This window comes from Ornithorhynchus anatinus, chromosome 2 (genome assembly GCF_004115215.2).
Source record: "Ornithorhynchus anatinus isolate Pmale09 chromosome 2, mOrnAna1.pri.v4, whole genome shotgun sequence".
Classification (NCBI taxonomy): domain Eukaryota; kingdom Metazoa; phylum Chordata; class Mammalia; order Monotremata; family Ornithorhynchidae; genus Ornithorhynchus; species Ornithorhynchus anatinus.
In genome coordinates this window covers 135,981,673-135,994,781 of record NC_041729.1, presented here as the reverse complement: position 1 = coordinate 135,994,781, position 13,109 = coordinate 135,981,673, and the positions used below count along the sequence as shown (strand labels likewise).

General features: G+C 49.7%; 1 protein-coding gene across 1 annotated transcript in view; it reads right to left on the bottom strand.

Annotated features, from left to right (window-relative positions):
• The window catches only part of SH3RF3 (SH3 domain containing ring finger 3), a 122,422-nt gene that overhangs the window by 74,800 nt on the left and 34,513 nt on the right, over positions 1–13,109 (bottom strand). The window contains exon 4 of the mRNA XM_039911207.1: positions 4,564–4,896. Coding sequence (XP_039767141.1) covers positions 4,564–4,896 — 333 coding nt within the window. The remainder of the gene's footprint in view (positions 1–4,563; positions 4,897–13,109) is intronic.

Genomic DNA, 13,109 nt, shown 5'->3' with positions numbered 1-13,109 from the left:
CTTTGAACGCTTCAGATGCAGATTTGTAGCTTATTTTCAGCAGTCATTAAAAGGAGGGATCATGGGGAAAAGATACGCCTCATTGTGATCACGCTCAGGTTGACACCGAGCTGGCCGGCAGAGCGGCTCTGAGCTGGAAAACAGGCCAGTGGGCTTAGAGATCCCCAGGGTTCCGGACCTCGCTGTCTCCATGGGGAATCTCCCTGCCGCCTGACGTCACGTGAGGCCTTAACGGTGTAGGAAATAATGCTCAAGCCGTTAATGCGCACCAATGTGTCGGCTCACAGAGTCACGGGGCCAGGATCAAAAGCCCTCATCAGATGTTCATTACCCAAGTGTGCGTGGGGGCGGGAGGGGGAGAAGAGTTCTTTCGGTGCCCCGTCACTGCCCCCAGACCAGCTTCCTGCTCTAGAAATCAAATAGTAATTACAACCACAATGGGCGCCCACTTCCCACTTTCTCTGCCCTGGAAAGCATCAGGAAAAGAGAATAAAGAGCACAGTAGTTACGATCACTCATTCGGGAAGCGTAGCCCAGTGGAAAGAGCATGGGCCTGGGAGTCAGAGGAACTGGGTTCGAACACCACTCTGCTATTTACCTTTCGTGTGACCTTGCGTAAGTCACTTGACTTCTCCATGCCTCAGTTCCCTCATCTGCAAAGTGGGGATTCAATACCTGCTCTCCCTCCTTCTTAGACTGTGAGCCCCATGTGGGATCTGATGATCTTCTATCTACCCCAGTGCTTGGTAAATGCTTGACGAATACCACAATTATTATTATTGTTATCATTTTTCACTCACTTATTCACTCATTCATCCATCCATGAGGCAGAAAACCCCGCGCTAGGGGCTTCGGGTGAATACCACAATTATCATTTCTATTATTATTCGTTCATTCGCTCATTTATTCATGCATGCATTCATACATCCGTTCGGGAGGCAGAAAGACCCTGGGCTAGAAGGTTGGGGTGAGGGGGTGATCTTGGGTGAGTCACTTCATCTCCCTGGGCCTCAATTTCCCCAGCAGTAAAACGGAGGGCCTCTTTAAACCACACAGGGATGATTGTGGAGATGAATGAGGTCACTGATGCAAAAGCAGAATGGGAAAATAAAAACGTTTGACCAGTTCCACGCACCACTGTTATTTCCATAATTCCAGGGACCCTAATTCTGAGCACTACACAATCACCACAGAGGGACCGGGGGTAAACTGGAGGAGAGTTGAGGGCTGGGATTAGAACCCAGGTCTCCCGGAACCCAGCCCGGTGCTCTTTCCACTAGATGATGCTGCCGTTGGGGAGGTAGCCAGTTCCACTATCTGCTCCTCTGCCCCGGGGCGGAGTCGGTCCCCTTCAGGATGCGATTCGGTCTCAGGGGGCCTCGGGGCTGACCGAGGGGGTGGGGGCTCCTCCATTATTCATGAGCTGCCCTTTCTGCAGTTAAAACCTAGTGATCTGCAGTGGTGCTGACCTGTGACCTTTCTGAACGGCGGGAGAAATAATTCATGAGGGGTGAAAATGGAAGGAAGATGAGCCACCTGGGGTCCGAGCTGGAGGGATAGGAGGAGGGTGGGGTGGTGGAAAGATCCCCTCGGCATCTCCGGGCAGCCGGAACCCCGACCAGCCAGGCTCCAGATGGGGCCAGGTCACCAAGTCTCTGATTTCATCCCCGGCCTTCAGGGTTACAGCGATTTTAAGCGTGTCCTACCGATGGCCACGTCTGTTTGGCACACGAAGGATGGGTGTGGAGCAGGCCGCAGCTTAGGGGATGGGTCGGGGGTAGAGGACAGGCCACTCCCACCTGTCTCCCCTCCTGGGGTCTCTCTGGGGTCCCCCGAACCACTGACACCAGGCCAAAGATTAGGGCACTGGCCTGGCACCGGGTAATAATAATAATGTCGGTATTTGTTAAGCGCTTGCTATGTGCAGAGCACTGTTCTAAGCGCTGGGGTAGATACGGGGTAATCAGGTTGTCCCACGTGAGGTTCACAGTTAATTCCCATTTTCCAGATGAGGTCCCTGAGGCACAGAGAAGTTAAGTGACTTGCCCACGGTCACACAGCTGACAAGTAGTCCCGCTAAGGATGGAAGAGCGTGAATCGGGAGGCAGGGTCAGGAGGAGAGGGCCGGTTGGATGCCCTCTCTGGATTCCAGCCCTCAGTCTCATTAGGGAGACTCTAGTGACCTCAAGGCTCTTTGGACTGATTGAGGGCCTGGAATCGAGCAATGGGGCTAGGGTCGAGCAGTCCACGCTGCCAGAGTGGATACCAGCCATGAGCCGCTGCCGGGGCCGTTCTCTGCGGGTAAAGTATCATTTAAAAATCTCCTCAAAAATCTCCAGTGGTTGCCCAGCCACTTCCATATCAAACAGAAACTCCTCACTATTGACTTTAAAGCTCTCCAATCACCTCACCCCCTCCTACCTTACCTCCCTTCTCTCCTTCTACAACCCAGGCCACACACTTCAATCCCCTAGTGCTAACCTTCTCACTGTGCCTCAATCTCGCCTGTCTCGCCTCCGACCACGATGGGCTGGGCAGGGAAGGTGTCTGTTTATCGTTGTATTGTACTCCTCCAAGTGCTTAGTACAGTGCTCTGAACACGATAAGCGCTCAGTAAATACAAATGACTGGCTGTCTCTCCCCACCTTCAAAGTTTTACTGAGGGCGCAGCTCCTCCAAGAAGCCTTCCCAGACTAAGACCTCCCCTTTCCTCCTCTTCCACTTCCTTCTACGTCACCTTGACAGGCTCCCTTTGTTCTTCCCCCTTCCCAGCCCCACAGCACTTATGTACGTACCTGTCATTTTATTTATTTGTATTGATTCCTGTTTATTTATACTGATATCTGTCTCCCCAGATATCTAGACTGTGCGCTTATTGTGGGCAGGGATCGACTCTCTTTAATGTTGTATTCTACTTTCCTAAGCGCTTAGTACGGTGCTCCGCACACAGTAAGCGCTCAGTTAATACGAATGAATGAAATACAATTGAATGAATTAAGGAAAAAGAGAAGAGGGGCCAAAAATGGAAGCTTGAAAAAAAAATAACGAGAGACGATTCTTCGGTAAGCCTGACCCGTCATTGCGGTTCTGGACTTATAATAATATTTGGGGTATGAGTGCCTACTTTGTGCAGAACACTGGGGTAGATAGAAGGAAATCAGGTTAGTGGCAGTCCCTGTCCCACGAGGGGCTCACATATGGAGGGAGACCAGCTATCGAAACCCCATTTTACGGATGGGGAAACTGAAGCCCAGGGAAGTGAAATGACTTGCCCAAGTTCACACAGCAGGTGAATGGCAGAGCCGGTATTAGAACACAGGTCCTCTGATCTCCAGGCCCGTGCTCTGTCCACTCAGATGAATTGATTTCTGGTAAAAGAAAACTGGTGATAATTATAATGATGATGATATGAATAGTAGCAATGATAGTGATATCTGTTAAGCCCGTACTAGGTGCCAAACTCTATGCAAAGCACTGGGGTAGATACAAGCTAATCAGGTCCCACCTAAGGCTTTCAGTCTATGTACGAGGGAGCAGAGGTCACTGATTCACCCCAGCTCTGAGGCGTGACGGTGGCTTGCTCTGAACGGCCACACGGATATCCGTTCGATCGGTCATTTATTCCTTTAGTCATTCCATAGTATTTATTGAGAGCTTACTGTGTGCAGAGCACTGTACTAAGCACTTGGGGGAGTAAACAACAACAATAAACAGACACATTCCCAGCCCAGCCCACTGTGGGCAAGGATTATCTCTCTTTATTGCTATATTGAGTTTTCCAAGCACTTAGCGCAGTGCTCTGCATACGGCGAGGGTTCAATAAATACGAGTGAATTCGTGAGTGTACAATCTGGGGGACATATATCAGTACAAAGAAATAAAATGACACATATGTACATAAGTGCCGTGGGGCTGGGAAGGGGGAAGAACAAAGGGAGCCGGTTAAGGTGATGTAGAAGGAAGTAGAAGAAGAGGAAAGGGGAGGCCTCTTGGAGGAAACGTGCCCTCAGTAAAATTTTGAAGGTGGGTAGAGACAGTCTACCCAGTTAGAGAAGCAGCGTGGCTCAGTGGAAAGAGCACGGGCTTTGGAGTCAGAGGTCATGAGTTCGAATCCCAGCTCTGCCACTTGTCTGCTGTGTGACCTTGGGCAAGTCACTTCACTTCTCTGGGCCTCAGTGACCTCATCTGTAAAATGGGGGTGAAGACTGTGAGCCCCACGTGGGACAACCTGATTCCCCTGTGTCTACCCCAGCGCTTAGAACAGTGCTCTGCACATAGTAAGCGCTTAACAAATACCAACATCATCATCATCAGTCATTCGTATTTACCGAGCGCTTATGGTGTTCAGAGCACTGTACTAAGTGTTTGGGAGAGTACAATGTAATAATAGACACATTCGCTGCCCACAACAAGCTTACAGTGTAGAGATGAGTTTATAGTCTAGAGGGCCTCCAGCTTTAGGAGTAGGTCCCTTCTTCACCTCCGGACCCATCGCCGTCCCTCCTTTTGTGCCTAAACGGCCGCCCCGCCGCCCCCCTCCGCCGTCCTCGGGGGGGCCCGTACCTGGGCCGGGGCGCTGGAGGAGAGGTGGGGCGGCTCCCCGATCCTGGCGGCGGCTCGCGGGTTGCTGGAGCTGATGAGCACGGGCGCGCTGATCTCCATGGAGCGCCGCTGGCTGGCCGCCTGGGCCGCCTTGTGCGTCAGGCTGAGCGCCGTGAAGGAGTGCCGCTTCTTGGCGTGCTTCCGGCCGTCGACGCGCCTCTGGATGGCACCCACCGCGCCCACGCTCGCCCCGCCCGAGGGGGGGCCCGGGGCCGGGGACGATGGCGGAGAGGCCTCTTGCCCGGGACCCGTGCCCGCGTCCGTCTCGATGAGCTGCTTGGCCGAGTCGTTGAGCTGAGCGCCGGGGCGAGGGTGGGGGGAAACCAAAAGGGGTGAAGGGGCCGCCCGAGTTGGTCGCCACAGCCGGTCTCTGGCCCGGCGTTCCCCTCACCTCCCTCCACCTGTTTTTCAAGCCGGGGACGGCCGACCTCCGGCCCGGCTGCCCTCCTCATCCACCCTGGCCTGGCCTGGGCGCCCTCCTCGTCCATCCCGGCCTGGTCCCTCCGCCGTCCCTCCCTGGGTTTCAGGGAGGGAAGCGACCAGAAGTTCCCGCAGAAGTTTCCAGTGGGAGCCGCCGGTCCCTCAGGCCCCGCCTGATCACGGCGGGGGACCCCGCCAGAGAGGCTGGGCTTAGAGAGAGGGAGTGGAGGGAAACATCAACTAATGGGATGCCAGAAACAAGCCAGCAGTTGGGAAAGCGCTTAGCACAGTGCTCTGCACACGATAAGCGCTCAATAAATACGACTGAATGAATGAAGACCACTCCCTGTGGCCTCCCGTTCCCACTTGAATAGGGCCCCTGGTCCCGGGGGTTTCCATGAGAGAAAATGTGCTCGGTGGGGTTGGAGCTGAAATGTCAAGCCACCTGAGACTGTGCTCCCGTTTCATTTACCCGGTCATTTCCCCTTATTAAACAATCAGTGGCATTTAATCCGCACTTCCTATGTGCAGAGCACTGTACCAGGCAGCTGGGAGAGTACAACTCAACAGAATTAGCAGACACATTCCCTGCCCATAACGAGCTGACGGTCTAGAGAGGGAGTCAGACATTAACATAAATAGTTTATAATATATCATTTAAAGATATGTACATATGTGCAGTGGGGGTGGGGGAAATATCAAATGTCTAAAGGTCAGAGATCCAATTGCATAGAAGATGCAGAAGGGAGAGCGAGCTGGGGAAAAGGGGGCTTATTCTTATGGATCTATACCACCCACCTCTCCCCACCTTATATTCTTAAATTGATAGCGCCCTGAGGTCCAGGAACCCTAATTAATTAATTACCCAGCATTTAGTCCAGGGGCTCTGAACGCAGCAAATGCTTAACAAATTCCATGATTTTTGCTATGACATTATTAAGATTATTCCTGCTGCTGCTACTGGGGATGAGCTATTCTGTGCCAGTTTCAATCCCAGCTGCCTCCTCATTCGCATGATCAGGCAGACAATCAATCAATCAATCCATAAACAAAGGTAATCGAATCCCCTATTATGAGAGCAGAAGATGGCTCCGAGAAGCTTGTCCAGCTGGTGATGGGGGCTGGGCTTTGCCCCTCTCCACCTGCCTCGGGACCCTAGGGCAGGGCAGGATGCTGAACGCTGAGAGAGAACCTCATTTACTCTGGCATGGCTCTCATGAGACTGCTGCCGAATTGTACATTCTAAGCGCTTAGTACAGTGCTCTGCACATAGTAAGCGCTCAATAAATACTATTGAATGAATAAGCAATCAGTCAATCATATTTGTTCAATGCTTACTTTGCGCAGAGCATGGGGAAATCGAGCCAGAATGCCCCCAAATGACGTCCAAGATCGCACCCCAATCACACCCCAAATTGTACCCCAATCACACTCAAAATGCACCCCAAACTCACCCAAATAATGCCCAAATCACCACTAAATATCATGGTCCCTGATTTGTTTTTATGGTATCTATCAAGTGCTTACTAGGTGCCTGGCACTGTGCTAAGCACCGAGATAGGAACAAGATAACCAGGTTGGACACAGTCCATGTCCCACATGGGGCTCACAGTCTTCATCCCTATTTTACAGAGAGGTGACCGAAACCCGGAGAAGTTAAATGACTTTCCGCAAGGTCGCAAACAGCAGATAAGTGGCGGAGCGGGGATTAGAGCCCAGATCCTTTTGACTCCCAGGCCTCTGCTCTCTACACACTTAGGCCATGCTGCTCCGTGCCCAAATTCCAGGTCTGATTTCCAGCCATTCCTACCCTAGGGATTCTGTGGCCCTGTCTGATCTCTGCACTTCCAAGATGCCCCATGAAAAGGGCTGTCAGCCTGGACAAGTGCAACCAGACCAGGCTGCCTAGCCGTAGCTAGTCCCACCTCCCCGTTGCCAGCCAGGGGCGGAGGGTTCCGGACAAACACTGTGGCTATGTGATCCACTTTCCCCCCCTCCCCTCCCCTTTTCCCTCTGCTCCTCCCCCTCTCCTGTCCCATCCCCTCAGCAAGGTAACTGTCTATATCTTCTTCACCCTGTTTATTTTGTTAATGAGCTGTACATCACCTCGATTCTATTTATTTGCTATTGTTTTAATGAGATGTTCTTCCCCTCGACTCTATTTATTGCCATTGTTCTTGTCTGTCCGTCTCCCCCGATTAGAATGTAAGCCCGTCAAAGGGCAGGGACCGTCTCTATCTGTTACCGATTTGTCCATTCCAAGCGCTTAGTACAGTGCTCTGCACATAGTAAGCGCTCAATAAATACCATTGAATGAATGAATCCACTGCCCCATGGGACTACAAGCCCAAGTAACCCACAGGAACGCGGTCCCTGGACAAGAGTGAGGCCAGGCTCCCCACTGGGCCTTAGGGAAAGAGCGGGGACCCGCCCTGCTGGGATCCTCCCCTTTGGGACCCTCCTGCTGGCAACCGAGACGGGTGGTTGGGCCAGGACAGTCAGTCAGTCGGTCAGTTGTATTTATGGAGCGTTTACTGGGTGCGGAGCACTGTACTAAGCGCTTGAGAGGGTACGATATAGCAATATAACAGACACGTTCCCTGCTCACATGAGCTTACTGTCTAGATTGGGTCCCAGCTGTTGATTTAGAAATGTCATAGTTCCACTTCACGCTCGGCTCCTTCTTGTCTCATCTCCTGATTCTGCCCTCCCTGACCCCATCGCTCCTGAAAGTAGAGTGCCTGACACATATAAGCGCTTAACAAATACCACAATTATTATTATTATTATTTACAGATGGTATTTATTGAGTGCTTATTGCACACGGAAAACTGCACAAAACACCAGGGAGAGTACAATACAGTACAATAGTTAGGCATGATCCCTGCCCATTAATAATAATGATAATAATAATGATATTTAAGTGCTTATTAGAAATAATATGATGGCGTTTAAGCACTTACTATGTTCTAAGCGCTGGAGGGGATACAAGGTGATCAGGGTGTCCCTCATGGGGCTCACAGTCTTCATCCCCATTTTACAGATGAGGTAACTGAGGCACAGAGAAGGGAAGTGACTCGCCCACAGTCACACAGCTGACAAGGGGCAGAGCTGGGATATGAACCCATGACCTCTGACTCCCAAGCCCGGGCTCTTTCCACTGGGCCACGCTGCTTCGCTGGCTTAGAAGGCAGAAGGCAGTATGGCTTAGTGGAAAGAGCCCGGGCTTGGGAGTCAGAGGAATTGGGTTCTGATCCCGGCTCCTCCAGTTGTCTGCTGTGTGACCTTGGGCAAACCACTTAACTTCTCGGTGCCTCAGTTTCCTCATCTACAAAATGGGGATTAAGACTAAAAGCTTCATGTGGGACAACCCAATTACCTTGCATCTACCCCAGCACTTAGAATGGTACTTGGCACATAGTAAGTGCTTAACAAATACCATAGTAATAATAATAATTATTATTATTAGACGCTTACAGCCTAGAGGTGGAGACAGTCATAAGTTCTGTGGGGGTGAGGTGAAAATCAAAGTGCTTAAGGGGTACAGATTCAAGCGCATAGGTGATTCAGAAAGGAGGGCAGATAGAGGAAGTGAGGGGGTATTTGGGGACGGTCTCTTGGAAAAGATGTGATTTCAGTAGGGCTTCGAAGGTGAGGAGAGTGGAGGACTGTGAGATACGAAGGGGGAGGAAGTTCCAGGCCAGAGGGAGGATGTGGGCAGGGGGTCAGTGGTGAGATAGAAGAGACTGTGATACAGTGAGTAGGCTGGCGTTAGAGAAGTGAAGTGCGAAGGTTGGGTTGTAGTAGGAAATCGATGAGGTAAGAGGGAAAGAGCTGATTGAATGTCTTACAGCCAATGGTAGTGAGTTTTTGCTTGATCCCAAGATGAATGGACAACTATTAGAGGCTTCTGAAGAGAGAGAAGATGTGGAGAGAGCTTTTCTTTTAGAAAAAAAACGATTCGGGCATCAGGATGACGTATGGACAGGCGTGGGGAGAGACAGGAGGTAGGGAGATCAGTGAGGAGGCTGGTGAAATAGTTGAGGTGGGATATGAAAAGAGCTTGGAAAAATGTGATAGCAGTTTGGAGGGAGAGGATATCATGGAGTAGAACAGACAGGATTTGGTAACACTTAATTCGTGGGTTACGTGGGTTGAGTGAGATGAGTCGAGGTCATGAGTTCGTGAGAGACGGAGGATTGTAGTGTTGCCTACAAGACAAGACTAAGCTCAGGGTAAGGGAAGTTTGTTAAACTTGGCTTCTGCAACTGAGAATCACTCTCTTCTTGAAGAGCACACACCTGATTCATTATTTTTTATATTTTAAAATCCAGCAGCAGCAGCTTGACAAGCTTCAATTTGGCTTACCTTTGCACTCCAGATTATGGGTCAAAGTTTTTCATGAAAAAGGCTTATTCCCAAAGGAATCACCAGGCAGAAGAGAGAAAGAGAAAGAGATGAGAGAGACAGATTCAGAGAGAGACACAGAGGGAGAGAGAGAGACAGGTAACAGAGCCAGTGGGAACAGAGCTTCTTTCTAGTAATCAATCAATCACATTTATTTGAGCACTTACTATGTGCAGAGCTCTGCACTAAACGCTTGGGAGAGTACAGTATAACAGAGGTGGTAGACACATTCCCTGCCCACAACGAGCTCACAGTCTAGAGGGGGAGATGGACATTAACGTAAATAAATAAATGAATGACATATACAGAAGTGCTGTGGGGCTGAGGGAGAGGTGAATAAAGGGTACAAATCCAAGTTCAGAGAAGAAAGTAGGAGAAGAGGAAATGAGGGATTAGTCAAGAAAGGCCTCTTGGAGGAGATGTATCTTCAGTAAGGTTTTGAAAGTGGGGAGAGTAATAATCTGACGAATATGATGAGGGAAGGCGCTTCAGGCCAGAGGCGGGATGTGGCCGAGAAGATGGCGGTGAGATACATGAGATTGAGGAACTCTGAGTAGGTTGTTGATAGAGGGGCGAAGTGTGTGGGCTGGGTTGTAGTCGGAAAGCAGTAAGGTAGGAGGGGGTAAGGCGATTGAGTCCTTTAGAGACAATCCTAAGGATGTGGAGATGGATGGGCAACACTGGGGGAATCTCGAGGAGTGGAGAAACATGGATGGAGCGCTTCTGTAGAAAAATGACCTGGGCAGCAGAGTGAGGTATGGAATGGAGTGAGGAGAGGCAGGAGGCTGGGAGGTCAGCGATCGAGGTGGGTTAGAGTGATCTCCACTCAAGCAGCCCAGACCTGCCCTAGAGAGCCACAGACCCAGGGAGATCAGGAGATCCCGAGGCAGCCAAAATGCAACTCTTCTGGAAAGACCTCAGTTAAAAAGGGGGACCTGCATCTCAAGTCGATGACTCAAATCTGACTGGAGTTGTAATAAATCACTCAACTATTTCCTGACTTTTTACCAGCCCCACACTAAGAAACAATGTAGGGGATATTTTCTGGCATTCTGACCATTGGGTTGTCAGTTAACGTTTTTTGAAATCCTCAAGTAAACTATCCCTCTCAAAGTGACACTTGGAGAGTTTCCAGTCCTCTACCAGTCTCGACTACGGGAGGGAGCATCAAGCAGAGGCCTACCCATTCCATTCCTAGCTTGGCCGGTGACTAGCGAGCGGAAGGCCATCTGCTACAAGTCAAAACTCACCTGTGTTGGGCAGCAGCAGCAGGGAAGAGAGTCGAGGGTGGAGACTCACGTTTACTGCGTGGAAGGGGGCAATGGTAAACCACTACCATATTTTTTACCAAGAAAACCCTGTGGATCCACTACCAGAACGATTGCAGATGGAGGTGGGGCGTTCTGGGAGAGTCTTGTCCAAGGCGTCGCTCGGGGTCGGAGACAACTCGACAGGAGAAGACAAGTAAACTAAGAAAGTGTTACAGTCTCTAGACTGTAAACTCGTGGGCAGGGAATGCGTCTGTTAACTCTGTTATACGGTACTTGCCCAAGCACTCAGTACATTCCACTGTACACAGAAAGCGCTCAATAAATACGACTGATTGAAATGGAGAAACCAAAACATACCAAATGCTCCAACCTATACCAACCCAGTAGAAGAATGTTATTCTGTTTTTCGGAAACCCCTGTAGTGGGTTTCCGAACTGATATGAAGGAATTAACTCACCATCCTAAGTCCTCATTTCTCCAACTTGTCTCCCTCACTTCTGCCTCACCTGTACACTTGAGTCTGTAGCCCTTAAGAACTTTGATTATCTTCCTAGTCCAGATCCACAGAACCTAAGTACATATCTTTATACTCTGCTATTTCCCCTATCTGTATCTGAGGTCCTTGAGGGAGGAGAAATGTGTCTATCCACTGTTTTACTCTCTCAAGCGCTCAATACAAGTGCTCTGCACATCGTAGGCACTCAATAATTACCACCGTTTGGTTGGTCCTGGCCCTGGCGTTACTCACAGACGCTATTAACCCACTCCTCCCAAAAAGCCAGAGCGGGAAGAAAAAAACCTCAGCTCTTTCGACCCATGAAAGAGGATAAAATGGATAAGTGAAAGATTAGGAGATTCTTCACAGGATGGGTGAGCGTCACTCTGGCACGAAATATGCCAGGATCCTGAAAGTGCTTTCTCTCTGGTCCCTGCAGAATACGTTCTTTGGGTGCCATAGGAGACTTCTGTCATTTGATCATCCTCGTAATCAGCAGCAGCAGCAGTAGCAGCACCAGAATTGGGCGCCTACCGGGTGAAGAGCACAATTCTGAGCCTCTTCCATGTGCAGAGCAGTGTACTAAGTGCTTAGGACCCGATCCTAGACGTAAACGACACACTTCCTGCCCTCAAGGAGCTGGTACTTATAAATGGGAGGAATACAAGCGAATTTTGTGGAAGTCTAACTTCAGATCAATTGCTTCCAAATTTTTTTTTGTTATTTTCAGTTCCTCTGTGCCCCTTCTGAATGGGAATAATTAAACATTTTCATTTCGGATGCTTATTGACCCTCTTGTTGTTGAGAAGTAAATCCAAAGAGCCAAAGAGCTAGTGAAACAGCAACATGTTTCGTAGCGCTCTATTTCTTCCACCACATTTACTAGCTCATCCCCTCCTTTCACCGTCCACCCTGCTTCAGAATTTAAATCATATGCTCTGGGATACAATTTTAATGAGAGTTTAGGATCATCCCATTGGCTATTTACGCCAACACTCAGCTGCCAGGGCAACCATAAAGGCAGGCAACCTATTCTTTAAATCACAGAATTGCCAGTGGAAATACAATTCACCACATCTTAGTGGCGGGGAAGGGGTGATTCGGGGTGGAGGGAGGTTTTTAAAACATTGCAGTGCGTACAATTCTCCTGACGTCATCCGAAAAATATATTTTTTTCAAAGAAAGAATTGGCCAAGAACAGAATGGTTTAATCAGCTTTGAGGTCCGTGTTTTAGGCAGGAAGAATCGGAGGCAGGTAGGAAAGTCTGATTGCTGCTGAGTGGGAAATGTGCAGGATTTACAGGTGGAAAGGTTGGCAGGTATGCCCACCTCTGGCCACTGAGAAACCTCAACTTCTGGCTCAGTGGAAAGAGCACGGGCTTGGGAGTCAGAGGTCATGGGTTCGAATCCCGGCTCGGCCACTTGTCAGCTGTGTGACTACGGGCAAGTCACTTCACTTCTCCGTGCCTCAGTTGCCTCATCTATAAAATGGGGATTAACTGTGAGCCTTACGTGGGACAACCTGATTACCCTGTATCCACCCCAGCGCTTAGAACAGTGCTCTGCACATAGTAAGCGCTTAACAAATACCAACATTATTATTAAAGATCCTTCTTTTGAAGTCTTTCCACTAGACTGTAAGCTCCTCCAGGGTAGGGACTCTGTCCTCTCCATTTATTGTACTCTCTCAAGCTCCTTCCACGGTGTTCTGGACACAGGAAGTGATCGAGAAATCTTGATGATGATAATAATCATAGTTATAGGACTTGTTAGGTGCCTACTATGTATCTAGCACTCTACGAAGCGCTGGGGTAGAGACAAGCTAATCAGGTTGGACACAGTGCCCTGTCCCACATGGGGCTCACAGTCTAAGTAGGAGGGAGTAGTAATTGTTCATCCCCATTTTTCAGATG